The 19745-nt window shown below is 40.0% G+C and overlaps 1 protein-coding gene across 1 annotated transcript; it reads left to right on the top strand.

The window, feature by feature from the left end:
• The first annotated feature begins 19142 nt into the window (after positions 1–19142).
• Positions 19143–19745, top strand: LOC143632874 (uncharacterized). The gene has a single exon (XM_077101291.1). It carries the CDS (start codon positions 19143–19145, stop codon positions 19743–19745), a length of 603 nt encoding a protein of 200 aa, XP_076957406.1.

The raw sequence follows: 19745 nt of genomic DNA, 5'->3' as shown, positions 1-19745 counted from the left end.
CTCATAGAAAAGTTCGTTTTTACTTAATTAATCCAAAAATATGATTTTTGATCACACTTGGTGTTTTGATATTCCCGTAGGTTCGTTAGACGCGAACTTGGCGGTTGTTATAAAAACTGAATTTGTTTAATATTCAGATTAGCATAATTAATTAACCGTTAATCATTAAATTATGAAAATTTAACCACTTATCAATTAAAATATTTAGATTTTTATAAAAATATTTCTGGAATTTATTTACTGATTTATTAATTTATAAAAATTCATTTTATCAGCTATATTTCGCCTGAAAATCGTCCGTTTACCCCAAACAATTTCCAAAAATTCCACAAAAATTCCTGAATGCTCAATTCATGTCCCAACACAACGTGTATCAATTCCAGAATGCAAAAAGCTCGTGCGATATTCATTTCGGCCTAAATTCGGCTGTAAAAATTCACACGAACGCAAATAAACAAAACATCTTTAAACTTCTTCAAATGATCCCAAAATTCATATGTGATCAAAATACATAAAATATGAGTTTCCAGTAAAATTTCATAATTTTTAAAGTATTTTAGCTATTTTTCCCAAATAAACGTCCTAATTCGGTAATAAATTCGGCAAATATTCTCGGATGGTCGAAAAATTACCAAATTTGAACAGGGACTTATTGACATGGTCCCTGATGTCCCAGCAAAATTTAAAGTCCTAAAAATATGTACATCATAACCTTAACCTAAATAGCCCGTAAGCGAGTGTTTCGGCATTACCTTAGCGGGTTTGGCTCGTTTCCGACCTTTAATCAAGTTTTCAGGTTCTTGTGCTTCTAATAAAGCTAGGTACAAGTCCTATTTCACAAACCAAGCAATATTTCATCAACATAACAGCCCTTAAGTTAGGGTTTCGGCTAGTGCACAAAAACGAACTTTTGAACCGTAAAAACGTTGTTTCAACCCTTTAATCTGTGTTTATGGCCAAAAAAAACTTTCAAAACAGGTTCCTTACCGTGTTTATGATCAACACATGTTTATGGACCATTTTTAGGATTTTTACACGGTTAGGAATGATTTTTACTAACCAAGACATGTTTTTATGGTATTAAACAAGTTTAAACAAGTTCAAAAGCTACTTATTTAAGCTCTTACCTTAAGTTTTGAAGTTATTCTGGCTGGAGCAGAGTTTGTATCCAGAGTTTTCAAGAAAATGAGGTTAAAATATCTTGTATCTAGTTTAAATATGAAAGAATCAAAAGGGGGGGTTTGCTGTTGCGATCGGGATTATATGGGCCCATTTTGGCCCAAGTTTCTGATTCCTCAAGCCCAAATACGAAAAGCCCGGTCCAAATTTAGTTCGGGTTCGGTTTTTGGACCGAAAAACTTATCGGGTGCGTTAAACAACGCGAAAACGAGTGTTTTTCGGCTAGTTTTGTGTAAAATTATAAAAACATATTATATGTTTGTAAAAATCAAAAATATTTTCACGGATCGTGTAAGGCCCCGTTACCGGTAACCCTACTTTCGTGTTGGATTTACTCATAAACACAGTTCTAAATATCAGAGTTAATTAAAAACTTTACGCGGAATATAAAACTTTCATAAAACATTACATATCGATTCATAATCATGTCTTAAAACATTCCTCTTGTCTTTCAAAATCAAAACATAACTTAATAAACATATCAGATCTTCAGATGCCAGGCTTTAGTCTTCTGCCATGTGTCCTCCACTCAAGCCAGCTGTCTCAACCTACTCACCTGCGTGCATACTAAAAGTCAGCTACGCTGAGTGAGTTCTAGTTAATCATACAATACCATACAATACCATATTACATACATACGTACTTAACCTCATAACTTTCTTTCATACACACATAAGTACTCATGCCTTCATTCTTACTTACATACTTTCTTTACATTCATAATCATACGTTTTAAAGAGCCTTTCGCCCTATAACCTCACAGATATTATAAGGGTCTGGTCCCTAACATCACAGATATTATAAGGGTCTGGTCCCTAACATCACAGATATTATAAGGGTCTGGTCCCTAACATCACAGATATTATAAGGGTCTGGTCCCTAACATCACAGATATTATGAGGGTCTGGTCCCTAACATCACAGATATTATTAGGGTCTGGTCCCTAACATCACAGATATTATTAGGGTCTGGTCCCTTGTTTTCGAATATTAGTAGGGTTCGATTCCCTCTTCGTTACCATACAACCATACATCATACCTCGAGTATTATTAGGGCTCGGTACCCTTTTCGTAACCATACAACCATACAACCGTTATTTCCTTCTTTTATTAACTTTATTACGTTCATACACATAAACATACATATCATACTTGCCATATTTATAACGTTACAACCTGACAGTACGTGCAATATCCGAAGATCGTTCACGTACCATCAAGCAATCATTCATACATATCATACTTACCATATTTATAACGTTACAACCTGACAGTACGTGCAATATCCGAAGATCGTTCACGTACCATCAAGCAATCATTCATACATATCATACTTACCATATTTATAACGTTACAACCTGACAGTACGTGCAATATCCGAAGATCGTTCACGTACCATCAAGCAATCATTCATACCTATCACATATATCACATATGGCATACACTTATCACTTAGGATAAATGTATTAACAACACATCAAGTATGCACACAGCCCCGAGAACATAACAAGGAATGGGGCTAGAAACTCACCTGGATCCTGTTACGCTCGCCGTTGATCGTAATTCCTTTCTTTAACTGGGCTCGGCTAACTGTATAATATTTGCACATATCAATTAACTACTACTTCTCGTTTTGTATTTCTATCTATATATGACCCACAACGAACGGGGGTCCGGGGGCAGCGCCCCTGGCAGCGGGGTTCTAGGGGCGGCAGCCCCTAGCGGGGTCCAAGGGGCAGAGCCCCTGGCTGGGGTTAAGCTGCCAGGTCAGCTTGGAAAAATTTTATTTTCGATAACTGCCTTAACACATTTTCCATTAGGTTTTTAATTTATTTTCTAAGCGAACTTCACTTTAGGCGAAGTTAAACCTTAGGCGAACTTGGCTTCAGGCGAAGTTAAACCTTAGGCGAACTTGGCTTCAGGCGAAGTTAAACCTTAGGCGAACTTGGCTTTTAGGCGAAGTTAAACCTTAGGCGAACTTGGCTTTTAGGCGAAGTTAAACCTCAGGCGAACTTGGCTTTTAGGCGAAGTTAAACCTCAGGCGAACTTGGCTTTTAGGCGAAGTTACCATTTAGGCGAAGTTGCCATCAGGCGAACTTGGCTGCAGGCGAACTTATCAGGCGAACTTGGCTTGCAGGCGAAGTTCATCAGGCGAACTTAGCTTGCAGGCGAAGTTCATCGCTTGAAGGCGAAGTTGCCCAGATGAAGGCGAAGTTGTCGCGCTGCAGATCTGTTTGCCCATAACTCCTTCGTTTCTTAGCCAAATAACTCGATTTTGGTACCCACGGAATCGTATGATCGGCGCCTACAAATCCCAACCATCAAATCGGCCTAAAATCGACGTTTTAGGGGTCCGATTTGGGCAGTTGTGTTTCGGGTCCGATTAACCCGTCAAATCCTAACCATTTTCAGTAATATTAGCTTTGCGGGATTAGTTCTTACCTTTCCAACTCAGATCTACCAGCACAATCTCGGGTCTCGACTTCGGATCTCGGTCGGTTATGTGTGTGTTTTTGAGTGTGTAAAAGAGAAAGATGGAAATAAAATGATATCTTGGGCTTGGGATGGGTATTTATATCTCTCAAGCCCACGGGCCCAAGGCCCATTCTCATTTAACCCATCTTACGTAATCTAAGCCCATGACCCGTTCCTTACTCGACATTAAATAACTAAAACGTGAAATCACTAAACATAACTTTCTTTTATTTAACATTATAAAAATTTTAGGATGTTACAAGTCTTCCCCCCTTAAAGAGGTTTCGTCCCCGAAACCTAACTATTACATAAACAAACTAGGGTAAAACTTGCGCATCTCATCCTCGACTTCCCAAGTAGCATCTGATCCCTTGCGGTGTTTCCATATCACTTTTACCAAGGGTATAATCTTGTGACGAAGCTGCTTCTCCTTGCGATCAACGATCTTTATCGGTTGCTCGATGTAGTTCAATTGTTCATCAACCTCGATGTCCATTAATGGCACGTGAGACGTGTCATCAGCTAGACACTTCCTCAGATGAGAAACATGGAAGGTTGAATGAATTCCTTCTAACTCATCGGGTAAATCCAGCTTATAAGCTACTTCCCCCACACGATACAAAATTTTAAATGGTCCAATGTACCTCGGACTTAGCTTCCCTCTCTTTCTAAAACGGATAATTCCTTTCCAAGGCGAGACCTTAAGCATCACATAGTCGCCAACGTTAAACTCAATTGGTCGTCGCCGCTTATCCGCATAAGACTTTTGTCTGTCTTGAGCGGCTTTCATTCTTGCTTTGATCTGATCGAACTTTGATGACGTTTCTTGAACCACTTCTATACTTCCCATTTCCTTCTGACCAATCTCACCCCAACACACCGGGGTTCTACATCGTCTACCGTACAGCATCTCAAACGGTGGCATACCAATACTCGAATGGTAACTGTTGTTATAGGAGAACTCTGCCAGATGCAGATGATCATCCCAACTTCCACCAAAATCTAAAACGCAAGCACGTAGCATATCCTCAAGGGTTTGGATCGTCCTTTCAGACTGTCCATCGGTTTGAGGATGATACGCCGTACTGATGTTCAACCTCGTCCCCATAGCTTCATGAAATTTCTTCCAGAACCTCGAAGTAAACCGTGTATCCCTATCAGACACGATCGATAACGGTACTCCATGCTTGGTTACCACTTCCTTGATGAACAAGCTTGCTAACGTTTCTGACGAGATGGCCTCTCGTATGGGCAGAAAGTGAGCACTCTTGGTCAAACGGTCCACAATCACCCAGATGGTATCATGATGCTTAGCTGTACGAGGTAGCTTAGTTATGAAATCCATGGTGATGTGTTCCCATTTCCACTCAGGTATCTCTAGCGGTTGCATCTTCCCATAAGGCTTTTGGTGCTCGGCCTTGACTTGTAAGCAAGTTAAGCACTTACTAACATAATCCACTACATCATTCTTCATTCCTGGCCACCAGTAATCTCTTTTCAAGTCTTGGTACATCTTTGTAGCTCCAGGATGGATTGAGTACCTTGACTTATGAGCTTCATCTAAGATTCGACTTCTAAGATCACCATGGCGTGGAATCCACATACGGTCAAATCTAGTTTTAACTCCATGAGTGTTTTCCATCAACTCATCTTGCTGGCCATAAATCCTTTCTTTCTTTATTAACCCTTCGTCTACTAACACTTCTGACTGCACTTTGATGATTTCTTCAAAAAGACTTGAGTTCATGATCAACTTATATGACTTCACGGTTGCAAGGACTTCCTCATTCTTACGACTTAGCGCATCAGCGACCACGTTAGCTTTACCGGGGTAATACTTAATCTCACAGTCGTAATCCTTTATCAATTCTAACCATCTTCTCTGCCTCATGTTCAATTCTTTCTGCTCGAAGAAGTACTTTAAACTCTTATGATCGGTATAGATAGTACACTTAGTGCCGTACAGATAATGCCTCCATATCTTAAGAGCATGCACTACAGCTGCTAACTCCAAATCATGCGTCGGATAAGTACTCTCATGGACCTTCAACTGTCTAGACGCGTAAGCTATCACCTTCCCTCGTTGCATCAACACGCAACCTAACCCTTGATGCGAGGCATCAGCACAAACAACGAAATCCTCGTCGCCATCGAGCAAAGTAAGGATTGGAGCTTGCGTGAGCCTCTTCTTCAATTCTTCAAAGGCTTCTTCCTGAAACTTTCCCCAACTGAATACTATCGACTTTCGGGTCATACCGGTCAGCGGTGCGGCTATCTTGGAGAAACCTTCGATGAATCTCCTATAGTAGCCAGCTAACCCTAGGAAACTTCGTATATCAGTCGGATTCTGCGGAGTCTTCCAATTCGTTATCGCTTCAATCTTAGCTGGGTCCACGGTAATCCCATCAGGATTAATCACGTGACCTAAAAATTGCACTTCTCTTAACCAGAACGCGCACTTCGAAAACTTGGCATACAACTTCTCTTTCTTCAGAGTCTCCAGTACCTCTCTCAGATGCTCAGCATGTTCAGACTCGCTCTTTGAATAAACCAATATATCATCGATGAAGACGATAACCGACTTATCCAACATCGGTCGACACACCCTATTCATCATGTCCATAAATGCTGCAGGAGCATTGGTTAGACCGAATGACATTACGAGGAACTCGTAGTGTCCATACCGCGTTCGGAACGCTGTCTTAGGGATGTCTGCCTCTTTCACCTTCAGCTGATGGTAGCCTGATCTGAGATCTATTCGTGAGAACCAACTTGAACCTTGCAGTTGGTCAAACAGATCGTCAATCCTAGGCAAGGGGTATCTATTCTTTACCGTAAGCTTATTCAACTCACGATAGTCTATGCACATTCTCATACTTCCATCCTTTTTCTTCACAAACAAAACCGGTGCGCCCCACGGAGAAACACTCGGTCTGATAAAACCCTTGTCGAGGAGTTCTTGCAGTTGGGACATCAATTCCTTCATCTCGGACGGTGCTAGACGGTAAGGCGCTTTCGCGACGGGCTGGGCTCCTGGTACTAGATCTATCTGAAATTCTATCTCTCGCTCAGGTGGCAACCCCGGAAGATCCTCAGGGAATACTTCTGGGTAGTCGCGCACAATAGGAACATTCTTCATTTCTTTCGTCTCGGCCGTAGCGTTGACAACATACGCCAGGTATGCACCGCACCCTCGCCTTAACAAACCCTCGGCTTTTATCATCGAAATGACATTAAGCCCATAACTCTCCTTATCACCATAAATCGTCACCGCACTACCATCCAATGACTTTAACCTTATCATCTTACTTTTACATACTATCTGAGCCTCAAACTCAGACAACCAATCCATACCCAAGACTACATCGAACCCTCCTAAGGCCATAACATACAAAGTAACTGGGAACTCGTGTCCCTCTAACTCTATCTTACAATTCTTAACCATTTTTGTTATTTTCACCGAAGTGTCACTTGCGGTTTCTACTACAAAAGTTTCAGACACTCGGCAGCCTTTCATTTTAGCTAGTTTACTAAACGTCGTAGCTACAAAACTTCTATTCGCACCAGAATCAAATAATATAGAAGCGGAAACATCGTTCACTAGAAACGTACCTGTGACGACATCCGGAATCTGCCTGGCTTGTTCCTGGGCTCTAGTTCTGGGCCTAGCTTGATCGGCATCCTTCTTTCCACTACCTCCAGCTACACCTTCAGTGCATTCCCTTGACATATGGCCTGTCTTGCCACATTTGTAACATGCTGGCTTCGCACTGCACTCATTGGCATAATGCCCTACCTTCCCGCACTTATAACAGGCATTCGACCCCATTCTGCATTCTCCACCATGAGCCTTTCCACATTTGAGACAAACATTAGAACTTTTACCCCACTTGCACTCACCACCATGCCTCTTTCCGCAAGTCTTACACGATCTCTTCTCCCACACTTTCTGTTTCTTATCCTTGGAGTTCCATAACTGAGTACCGGGTCGTTTAGCAGGAGTGACCCCTTTCTTCTCTTTCTCTTCGTCCCTTTCCACCCTATCATCCGCGGCCACGTCAGCATAGACCATTTCCGCGAGTCCAACAGCCGAATCAAAAGTAGCAGGTTGAATCGCCCTGACTAACATGCGGACCTTTTGTGGCAACCCCCTCACATAACATTTGATTCTCTTGACCTCAGTGTCAACCATGTCAGGCACCAACCTAGATAGTCGGTTGAACTCCGTGGTATACTCACGATGCGTCATCATACCGGCTTTTAAATTCTGGAACTTCATCTCCGTTCTTTCAACCTCGGCATCTGCACAGAACTTCTTCATTACCAACTCTTTCAAATCTTCCCACTTCATTGCTCCAATCTCATCCTTAGTCTTTCTCTGCTCCACACTTTCCCACCAATACATAGCCTCATCTACGAATGACTGAGTAGCATAACCCACAGCTTGGTCGGGACGGCATTCGCTAATGCGGATAACCTTGTCCATAGCGGTTATCCACTGGAGAGTAGCGATTGCGTCTCCTAAACCAGTCAGCTTTGGCGGGTCACAACCTTTGAAGGACTTATAGCTGCACCCACCTTGTCCTCCTCTCCTATCATCGACTTTCACAGACTTATCCCCACTCGAGGCCCCTCTTTCACCTTCCCCATCCTTTCTACCATCACCACCCGCCCCTTCAGCAGTTCGCTCACGGCTTCCAGCAGATCCTTCGGGATTCAGGTTCTTCACAGCAGCAACTACAGCCTGAACGATGGCTGCTTGAACTGCAGGGCTAAGTTGAACTTCCTCGTTGTTGTTCTGGTCTCCTCCAGCTGCGCTTCCTTCATCTTCGGTGTGGGAAGCTTCTTCCACCGAGGGTTGCCGGACAAGACGAGGCCTGCCACGACGCCCAGCGCGACCCCCAGTTTCAACAAATTCTCCAGCTCCAGCCATTAGTATTCTAAAGGGGAAAACACAAACATCGTCACTCAAGGAACCGTTTAGTACAAGGATGGTAAGGCTAACAGGTAATAACAGTGGCCAGTTGTGATTAGCTGATCACGTTACTTTCGGTGTCCTATACACTTCCTTTTATGAGTCTATTTGTGCTGGTTCTACTTAAGTAGTTAGTCAAATCAACAATCAATTATTCCTATCCGTACCAATCTCATATCTTTTCTTTCTCATTAACATATATCATTTAATCATACCTTTCACCTTTACTGATCTTGCTTGAGCGACACATGGCATTCTTGAACTGGCATCTTCTTTCTTTTCTTACTTAAATCCCATTCTCTGTTCAAGTTTAAGCATGTAGGATGCTTAAATCTCTTGAACTTTGCTCTGATACCAACTTGTAAGGCCCCGTTACCGGTAACCCTACTTTCGTGTTGGATTTACTCATAAACACAGTTCTAAATATCAGAGTTAATTAAAAACTTTACGCGGAATATAAAACTTTCATAAAACATTACATATCGATTCATAATCATGTCTTAAAACATTCCTCTTGTCTTTCAAAATCAAAACATAACTTAATAAACATATCAGATCTTCAGATGCCAGGCTTTAGTCTTCTGCCATGTGTCCTCCACTCAAGCCAGCTGTCTCAACCTACTCACCTGCGTGCATACTAAAAGTCAGCTACGCTGAGTGAGTTCTAGTTAATCATACAATACCATACAATACCATATTACATACATACGTACTTAACCTCATAACTTTCTTTCATACACACATAAGTACTCATGCCTTCATTCTTACTTACATACTTTCTTTACATTCATAATCATACGTTTTAAAGAGCCTTTCGCCCTATAACCTCACAGATATTATAAGGGTCTGGTCCCTAACATCACAGATATTATAAGGGTCTGGTCCCTAACATCACAGATATTATAAGGGTCTGGTCCCTAACATCACAGATATTATAAGGGTCTGGTCCCTAACATCACAGATATTATGAGGGTCTGGTCCCTAACATCACAGATATTATTAGGGTCTGGTCCCTAACATCACAGATATTATTAGGGTCTGGTCCCTTGTTTTCGAATATTAGTAGGGTTCGATTCCCTCTTCGTTACCATACAACCATACATCATACCTCGAGTATTATTAGGGCTCGGTACCCTTTTCGTAACCATACAACCATACAACCGTTATTTCCTTCTTTTATTAACTTTATTACGTTCATACACATAAACATGCATATCATACTTGCCATATTTATAACGTTACAACCTGACAGTACGTGCAATATCCGAAGATCGTTCACGTACCATCAAGCAATCATTCATACATATCATACTTACCATATTTATAACGTTACAACCTGACAGTACGTGCAATATCCGAAGATCGTTCACGTACCATCAAGCAATCATTCATACATATCATACTTACCATATTTATAACGTTACAACCTGACAGTACGTGCAATATCCGAAGATCGTTCACGTACCATCAAGCAATCATTCATACCTATCACATATATCACATATGGCATACACTTATCACTTAGGATAAATGTATTAACAACACATCAAGTATGCACACAGCCCCGAGAACATAACAAGGAATGGGGCTAGAAACTCACCTGGATCCTGTTACGCTCGCCGTTGATCGTAATTCCTTTCTTTAACTGGGCTCGGCTAACTGTATAATATTTGCACATATCAATTAACTACTACTTCTCGTTTTGTATTTCTATCTATATATGACCCACAACGAACGGGGGTCCGGGGGCAGCGCCCCTGGCAGCGGGGTTCTAGGGGCGGCAGCCCCTAGCGGGGTCCAAGGGGCAGAGCCCCTGGCTGGGGTTAAGCTGCCAGGTCAGCTTGGAAAAATTTTATTTTCGATAACTGCCTTAACACATTTTCCATTAGGTTTTTAATTTATTTTCTAAGCGAACTTCACTTTAGGCGAAGTTAAACCTTAGGCGAACTTGGCTTCAGGCGAAGTTAAACCTTAGGCGAACTTGGCTTCAGGCGAAGTTAAACCTTAGGCGAACTTGGCTTTTAGGCGAAGTTAAACCTTAGGCGAACTTGGCTTTTAGGCGAAGTTAAACCTCAGGCGAACTTGGCTTTTAGGCGAAGTTAAACCTCAGGCGAACTTGGCTTTTAGGCGAAGTTACCATTTAGGCGAAGTTGCCATCAGGCGAACTTGGCTGCAGGCGAACTTATCAGGCGAACTTGGCTTGCAGGCGAAGTTCATCAGGCGAACTTAGCTTGCAGGCGAAGTTCATCGCTTGAAGGCGAAGTTGCCCAGATGAAGGCGAAGTTGTCGCGCTGCAGATCTGTTTGCCCATAACTCCTTCGTTTCTTAGCCAAATAACTCGATTTTGGTACCCACGGAATCGTATGATCGGCGCCTACAAATCCCAACCATCAAATCGGCCTAAAATCGACGTTTTAGGGGTCCGATTTGGGCAGTTGTGTTTCGGGTCCGATTAACCCGTCAAATCCTAACCATTTTCAGTAATATTAGCTTTGCGGGATTAGTTCTTACCTTTCCAACTCAGATCTACCAGCACAATCTCGGGTCTCGACTTCGGATCTCGGTCGGTTATGTGTGTGTTTTTGAGTGTGTAAAAGAGAAAGATGGAAATAAAATGATATCTTGGGCTTGGGATGGGTATTTATATCTCTCAAGCCCACGGGCCCAAGGCCCATTCTCATTTAACCCATCTTACGTAATCTAAGCCCATGACCCGTTCCTTACTCGACATTAAATAACTAAAACGTGAAATCACTAAACATAACTTTCTTTTATTTAACATTATAAAAATTTTAGGATGTTACAGATCGCTTAAAACATTTCAAATAAGTGTTTGGTAAGTCTTTTTCGGCTTAACGGATGATACAATGCTTGGTTTGTAACTATCTTTCGCGTTTAAATCTATAGCGGGTAGTTAAACGAGCATATTTTCGTTTAACTTGTTTGCTATCAAACTAAGACCATATTTCTAATATTTTAGCTTGTATAGATCGTATATCAATTATAGATGGCCCCCCGAGATATCTGGGTCATAACCCGACCCGTTCGGTTGATCGTTCGTTTGTTACGCAACAGGCGTTTATTTGCTTAATCGGTAAATGCGTACTGAGGTGTACCTTGTTTTGGCTCAAATGTCACAATTTGACTTTCCCCATATCACCCCAATTTGACTCCAACCCCCTAGCGCTTGATCAAAAGATTTTCTCTATACAAAAATAATTTTAAGCTTTAAGGTTGAACGTTGGAGTTACATGTCATCCGGACTTACAAGCCTTACATTCAGGATGTTTAGGACTTATTTGTATGCCCCACCCCTGTATTTCCCTGGGACCCCTTTAAGCTTTTGGAAAACAAATTTGAATGACAATAATTTTCATATTTTTTTATTTTTATGCTTCAAATGAATTTTTTTTTTTTTTTTTTTTTTTGCGATCAAGACACTAACGGGCTCGTGTATGACTGGGTAATTGCTTTTCTGCCTATCATTCGGAGAGATGTATTTAGGGACATGCAAACATCTTCAAAATGACTCTCCACAATAAGTTTAGCAGATTTAGTTTATATCACTTCAAACTTTTACTTATCATGGAAAGCTACCATACACATCAATGACTTATCAAAAGCCTTTATTAGCTTAATAACTTCACACGTTAGGCACGCAAAATCAAATTTTCTATCATTTTTCAAAGGTTGGATCAATTTTCATTTGAAAATATTTTAAGCTTCTTGAAAGCTTTAGCTGAATAATAATATCACTTCCCAAATGATAATTTAGAAGGCAATTTTATATTTAATCACCCTAGTTACCTTCGGTTTTCAGGTGAATGGCTATCCTATGTGTCTAAAGGAAGATGATAGGACCAAACAGATAATAATATGTGTCCCTCAAACTTAGGCAGCCGACATAACTTTCGGTGAAAGAACTTAAACCGATAGTTAAATGAAGAAAAGAATTTTTTTTTTTTTATGTAAGTTCAGTCGCCCCAGTTGCTTTCAATCCTATGGTTAATGGCTATCCCGTGAGTCAAAAATTGATGACGGGACCAAACATATAAAATATGTCCGTTGAACTTGAGCAACCGGCATGATTTTAAGCAACAGAACAAAATGTTTAAAAAAAAAAATTTATTTTTTTTAAGCACACACACACACTCTTTTTTTATTTTTCTTTTTCTCCCCCTAAATTTGTACAGAAATTATGAAAAAAAAAATTTATGTACGCAATTTAAACCTCAAAAAAAATACTCAGTCATCAAAACGCAACATCTTAAGAAACCCTACAAGCACATTGAATCTGGCTGTTTCGACCGATTTCGTAAATAGGTCCGCCACATTATTATCAGTGTGGACCTGTTCAAGATGAATTAACTTCCGGTCGTAACAGTCACGAATAAAATGAATTTTGATATCGATGTGCTTGGTTTTAGAATGCTGAACCGGGTTTTTAACAATGGCAATGGTAGCATCATTATCACAGAAAATAGGAGGGTCAAGAAATTTCAAACCGTAATCCCGCAATTGATGTTGCATCCAGATAACCTGTGAACAGCAGTCTCTTACACCATTTTGTGTAATCTTTCCCTTCTCTCATCCCGCAAAGGAAACATACCCTCATTACAAATTTGAATGTCGTCCAACTGAGAGATGCCTCCTATCATGTGCCTGGAACAGCTACTATCAATATACCACGGTCTGATGATATTCCTCCATAGCTGTTCCTGTACGATGTGCGAGATTAGTTAGTCTTAGGTACCCAGTCCATAGTCGTTCTGGGTAAACCTGACTTGTTCAACCGTGTCACGGGTCGCCATGACATGTCTTCCTGCTTATCAAAGATCGAACAGGAAGGCTTTGATGACTTGGTCACCGGAGACTTACGCAACCATCTGTATTTAGGTTTTAAAACTTTATTGTTTGTATAGATGTTTGGCTTCGTTTCCGGTTTGCGAACGGAATACACATTTGACTTTGACCTTCTAAATGATTTTGATTCTGAGGCCCACTTGGGTCTCGGAGTCAAAATCGAGTTTCCGTTCCGCTTTTGAACCGAATTAGGCTTGGTCTAATAGGAACTTGACCTGTCAGCCTTGTTTTTCCTCCAATCACCGTCAGAGGGCTTTGCCGTATAATACCTCATTTTGTTAGAGTTAAAGTTCTTGTAGGTATTTTGAGGCATAGTCCTCTGATGGCGTCTATAATATGGAACATACGGGAAACGAGAACAGTTTCTAGAAATGTGACCGGGAATGCCACAGTTAAAACAAGTTTGCTTTTTAACGAAAAGTTGTTGTGGCCGATTCCCAGTTTTGCTCTGTTGTGTGAGTCTGTTTGTCCACCATTGGACTTAGTACTGGATTTCTCACAGTTACAAGTACGTGAACTTCCTTCTTTAACAAACTTGGGTGATGAATATTTATGAAAATTCTTATTTTTATCAAGTTTATTAAAAAACAGATCACTGTTTTTAGAAGTTTTAGAGAAGTCAACCACACGATTGTCTTTGCTCTTTAAAACAGAGCCCACACAAGCATTAGTCTTAATAGAAGATAAATCACACAATTCAAAACAAGCATTATTAAAATTGTCTTTATTTGGCAAAACAAGTAAATCTTCCTCATCGTCCACCCAATCCTCAATGATGACTTCATCTGCACGCGAAGTAGAAACATTAGTATCATTCACTTTCACAACTGATTGAGCTGGTTTGACAAACCCGGGTATTATCTTTTCACTAATTTCAGGTTTGCCATATTTCAAAGATTTCTCTTTATCTTCCTCAATAACAAAAGGAGGGGGAGTATAATTATCATTGTATGGAGGTGGAACCTCATTATACCCAATTCCCTTACCCTTCTTTTCTTTCCATCTTAATTTCTTTTCAATCATTGACTCAACGACCGCACTAGAAACATCAAACTTTTTAAAATTGAACTCAGCGTTTTAAAATTTATTCGTTAATTTGGTGTTTTCCAAAATAGATGCTTCAAGTTTGGCGGTTAGATCAGCAATTTTCTTATTGGCATCTAAGATGTGACAACACTTGACACTGAAATCACTTTGCAGTTTTGAAAAGTCTTTGTTTGATGCTTCTAGTTTTTCTGTAAGACCCTTCTCAAGTTTCTTAAGTGTATAGTTTTTGTGTTTTACATTTTCCATTTCCCTAACAAGATTACTATTATGCACACGAAATAGCTCTACCTTTCTAATGCATGCTTGAGAACATAAATTAGAGTTTACCTCAGATGATTTGGTGGAGGTGAAGGCCATGAAATTACCTCGTATGACTGGCCCAATGAATCATAAGCCCACTTGAGCAAAATCCAAAGCTCACCTAAGCTGGGCCCGACACTACCAGAAACCCGAGAACCAAATACTTAACCCGAGAACCCAATTGATGATCCAAGAACTAACCCGTCTATCCGAGAACACAATTAGTTGCCCGAGAACCCGAATAATGACCCGAGAACTGCTGAATCAACCAGAGAACTAGAGAACCAGTGAACTAGTAAACTATCCCGAGAACCCTCAATCTTGGCAGAAAACTCACTTTACCCACCGAGAACGTTCAAAATTGGCCGAAAACGGTCAAAGTCTTCCCGAGAACCACTTTTGAAATGTTTTTAGATAAGAAAACAACCTCAAATCCCTAAAAATCAGGGATTTGAATTTCAGTTTTGATTTTGGTCAATCTTGTGTTCAAAATAGTCAAAAGAATTCCGATGAACACGATGAACACAACTTTAACAGCCACCACACTTGTAATTCCAGAAAACACACCAAAACATCAACCAAGAACCCAATAATTGAATCTTGATATCACAACCGAGCCTAGAATAGCTCTATAGGCTCTGATACCAATTGTAAGTCCCGTGTCGGAGGATTTTGCAATGTGATACCAAATACACGATGAAATGCGGAAAATGACAACGTGTTGATTCAATACGTGACTAATAATAGCAATGAGAACACACAAGAAAGGCTTCAAAACACACTATATAATAATCGGGTGCTTAAGCCCTTAAGGGTTACACAAGGTCATGGCTTCAATACTAACAAAATGACCAACCCTAAAATGATTTACATACACCATATATATAGACTACAAACCTAGGCCCAAAAGAAAGTAAAGCCCACCAAAATTAGTATATTTCGGTTTACATATAAATGCCTAACTAAGCCCAAAAATAAAGCATAAACCATAAATATAGCCCAACAACTATTGGAGCTCGAAAGTTTCTAGTCAATAAATATTGTCTTAGGGCATATATAGGACAAGGTCTAATAATATTTTGGACATGCTTGTACGACCTCACTTGACCTATCATCCATTAATTCCATCTAAGTGCATTTTCTTCTTACCATTAAGGGGTTGTTATCTTTTGGTGATATGTTGAACCAGTTTGCTTCAACCCGATTATTTTTAATTGTCTTTACTATGCTTGAGATGGGGTAGGTGGATCTTAACTCTAAAGGTGTGAGACCCACAGGTTTTTGATATCAAATGAACTTAAATGCTTAATGTGTGTGGGGGCTTGATAGGCTGGTGGCTGGGTTTAAGTGGACAACAATATCGGCAATCGCGGTTTTTACGTTTATCTGTGCTTTGAGATAACATAATATGTTTTTAAGACCGTATTTCTCCGATTCTGATCCCGTTGCAATTAGAGTTTTTCTGGGACGAAAAGAGATAAGTGTGGGGATATTTGATATAAGGCTAAATATATATAAATACATTGTATATTTAATATAATATTTTATTAGATTTCGTTTGGTTTTAATTAGAATTTGTATATTACTAATTTATTTGAATATTTTAGGTTCCGGGTTTCAATCATATCGAAAAGAGGGCGAAAAAAAACGAAAACAAGCAAAATGGGAGAAGGCTCGTCGCGCGGCACTTTGGGCTCAGTTTTCTAGAATCTTCTATAAATATTAAGTCTATAGGCTACGATTTCTAGAATCTTCTACAATTATTAAATTTATGGGCTCAGATTTCCAGAATCTTCTACTAATTTTAAGTTTATGGGCCTTGAAATTCTATATAAACACCCATAAACTTAACCCTAATCATAACCTGAATACCCTAGACGGCTTGGAAGAATTTGGGAGCTCAAGAGGTGATCTTTTGGAGGGTTTGAAAGCAAGGAATCAGCCAGTGACGTGCTTATTATTCAAGGACGAAGACCACGGGTTTTATCACCTTTAATCTTCCGTTCTTATTTATTTTCGCCATGAATTCCTTTAATATTGTTATGTTTGATTTATTATGCTAGGCTAAACTTTATAGACTGCCTAGGCTTATGATGAACCTTTGTTGATGTTTGATTTGACTTGGGATTTATTTATCGTTATGGTTTTATGAACTAGTAAAACGTTTAATTATATTAAATTGATGCATATGTGTGCTTAGGGTTGTTTATTGAGTTTTATTATTCCATAGTTGCCTTGAATATTGTTTGTCATTAAGATAGGTCGCTATTAGGTCATCTACTTTGTGTCTTTGACTATTTTATGATTGATTTCGAATAAGATCATAGGAATAATATTATTTAATTAAATAAACCTAAGTGTGCTGCTAACCTAAATAGCTGTAAGGTGCTAGGTTATTGATAGGTATTTGTTGATTAGGATTGCTAGATTTAGTTCTTCGTAAGGAGTTCGTCTAGGTTTGATTGACTAACTTTGTCTGTCGAGTCAATTGAATATATTAGACTGCCTTTGATTTCCGTGCTGTAAGGTAGGATTTCGTATAGAGGAACTAGTTTGTAATTAATTAGGTGACCGTAAGGAAACTTGATTTTTAATACTGGTGTGCGTTAAAACTTATTACAAACCTATAGGTGTCTCTTGAGAAGTGTCAGCGGTCCTGTTCGGGTTTTCTTTTAAGCGTCTATTTTACGATCCCAGTTCCATAACTAATATTTTCCCGATTAATTGATAACTGAAACTTAGGGGATTCTAACCTAGGTGGTTGTTTGTCATCATCAGAATTAAGTCCAAGTTTTAAGTTTAGTCGTCTTTAGTTTCCTTAATTAGTTTAAATTAGTTTAAAATTAGTTTATTAGTAAAACCCCCCTTAAACAAATAATAAATAAATAGTTGTGTCTGTAGTTGAGTCTAATTTAGCTAGTTTAATGTATGTAACTTTTTCTCTCCGTACAACCAACCCACCTTTTATCTCCGTACAAATTCCCAGCCGGACCCAACGTTCACATCTACAAGGTTCTCCGGCAATACCACCGGCAGAGCTTCCGGCACCAGGTAAGTATCTCTTCTCCACTCCTCTCGTATTCTCCACCACAGGTTCCCAACAAACCACCAACACGCCACCGCTTGAAAAACCGAAGGAGCGAGCAAACGGGATTGTAAGACGGCCGTCGACTTGTTACGTCAAGCGGCTTTCAAGCTACTAGGGAGTTCGTTTTTTGGTCAACGCGCACACATCTCCAACGGTCGGGCCGATCTTTCACTTACAGAGGGAACACCATCTCCGACGACCGGTACAATCTTTCACCTACAGAGGGAGCAGTGGTTAAGTTTGGGTTGAATTGGTGTTCCGATTACCCGGGTTTTATTTTTAGTTTTGTGACAAAAAAAAATTACTCGTTACCCACATCCTAAAACTTGGTCCCAAATTAAAAAATATTCTATTATTATACTTTGAACAATAGACTCATAACATATAAACAAAACAATTCTTTAACACAATACGACCAGTTAATTGGCTAAACATTTTTGTCTTGAAATATTATTTCACTAAAAAAAATATAAATTTAATACTCAAATAATACAAATTATAAATACAACATTATTAAAACATATTTGTGTGTTGTGACTTGTGAGCACTTGTGCTCGTATTGCTTTGGCGATTTATTGTGCTTTATCACTTGTACTTGTGTGATTAGCTGCAATCATAGACCGTAGTAGCCATGATGATCATCTGAGACCATGTCCGGAAACGAGGGGTGTAGGTAAAGGAAAAGAAAACGGGCATACATTACATTTGGCTTCTTGGAATGTAGGATCCCTAACTGGTAAGTTGCTAGAGTTGGTAGATGTGCTTAAAAGGCGTAGGGTCCATATAGCAAGCCTTCAAGAGACTAGATGGAAAGGTAATAGAGGAACCGAGTGTAATGGGTATAAGTTGTGGTACTCGGGTTCTGACGGGGCTAAGAATGGGGTGGGTTTTCTAGTGGCTAAGGAACTTCACACTAGTGTGGTAGAGGTGATAAGGCATAATGATAGGATTATGGTGCTAAGATTAGTACTAGGGGAGGAAGTAGTGGGTAGTTTGCGCTTATGCACCTCATGTCGGACTAGGGGATCAGGAAAAGAGAGAATTTTGGGATTGCTTAGAGGTAGTTGTGAGGGGCATACCTAGGGAAGAGAAGATTTGTATAGGAGGTGATTTCAATGGACACATTGGCAAGGATAGAAATGATTTTCAAGCTATACATGGGGGTTTCGGTTTTGGTGATAGGAATGAGACTGGGCTTGATCTTCTAAACTTTGCGATGGCCAATAATCTAGGTATTGTAAACTCGTACTTTAAGAAAAGAGAACCTCATTTGATAACCTTTAGTAGTGGGGGACGCAACACGCAAATAGATTATCTATTGTTGAGGCAAGGAGACCGGCGTTGGTGGAAGGATTGTAAGGTGATACCGGGGGAGACAGTCGTGACCCAGCATCGATTGTTGGTGGCAGATATAGGCTTCAGAAATAAGCTGACAAAGCGGGAGAGGAAATGCGCTCCTAGGATTAAATGGGGAAACTTGAAGGATGGCATGATTCCGTTGTTTAAGGATAGGCTTATCTCGTCGAACTTGTTTAGACTAGATGGGGACTCGAATCAGATGTGGGAGGCTATGGAGACGAAGATTACTCATGTGGCGAAAGAGACTCTCGGGGTCACAACAAGAAAGAAAGGTGGGCATAAAGAGTCTTGGTGGTGGAATGAGGTTGTACAAGACAAGATAAAGGACAAACAAGAAAGTTTTAGGGTATTTATGAGTTGCACAAATGCTGAGGAGCGCAAGGGTTTGAGGGAGAAATACAACAGAGCCAAAAGAGAGGTGAAGAAAGCGGTGGCGGAAGCAAAGACCACAAGCCTGTAA

This window comes from Bidens hawaiensis, unplaced genomic scaffold (genome assembly GCF_021521415.1).
Source record: "Bidens hawaiensis isolate Kalapana, Puna unplaced genomic scaffold, B.hawaiensis_p1.1 tig00006538_1, whole genome shotgun sequence".
In the NCBI taxonomy this organism is placed as follows: domain Eukaryota; kingdom Viridiplantae; phylum Streptophyta; class Magnoliopsida; order Asterales; family Asteraceae; genus Bidens; species Bidens hawaiensis.
This window is presented reverse-complemented; position numbering and strand designations above follow the sequence as displayed.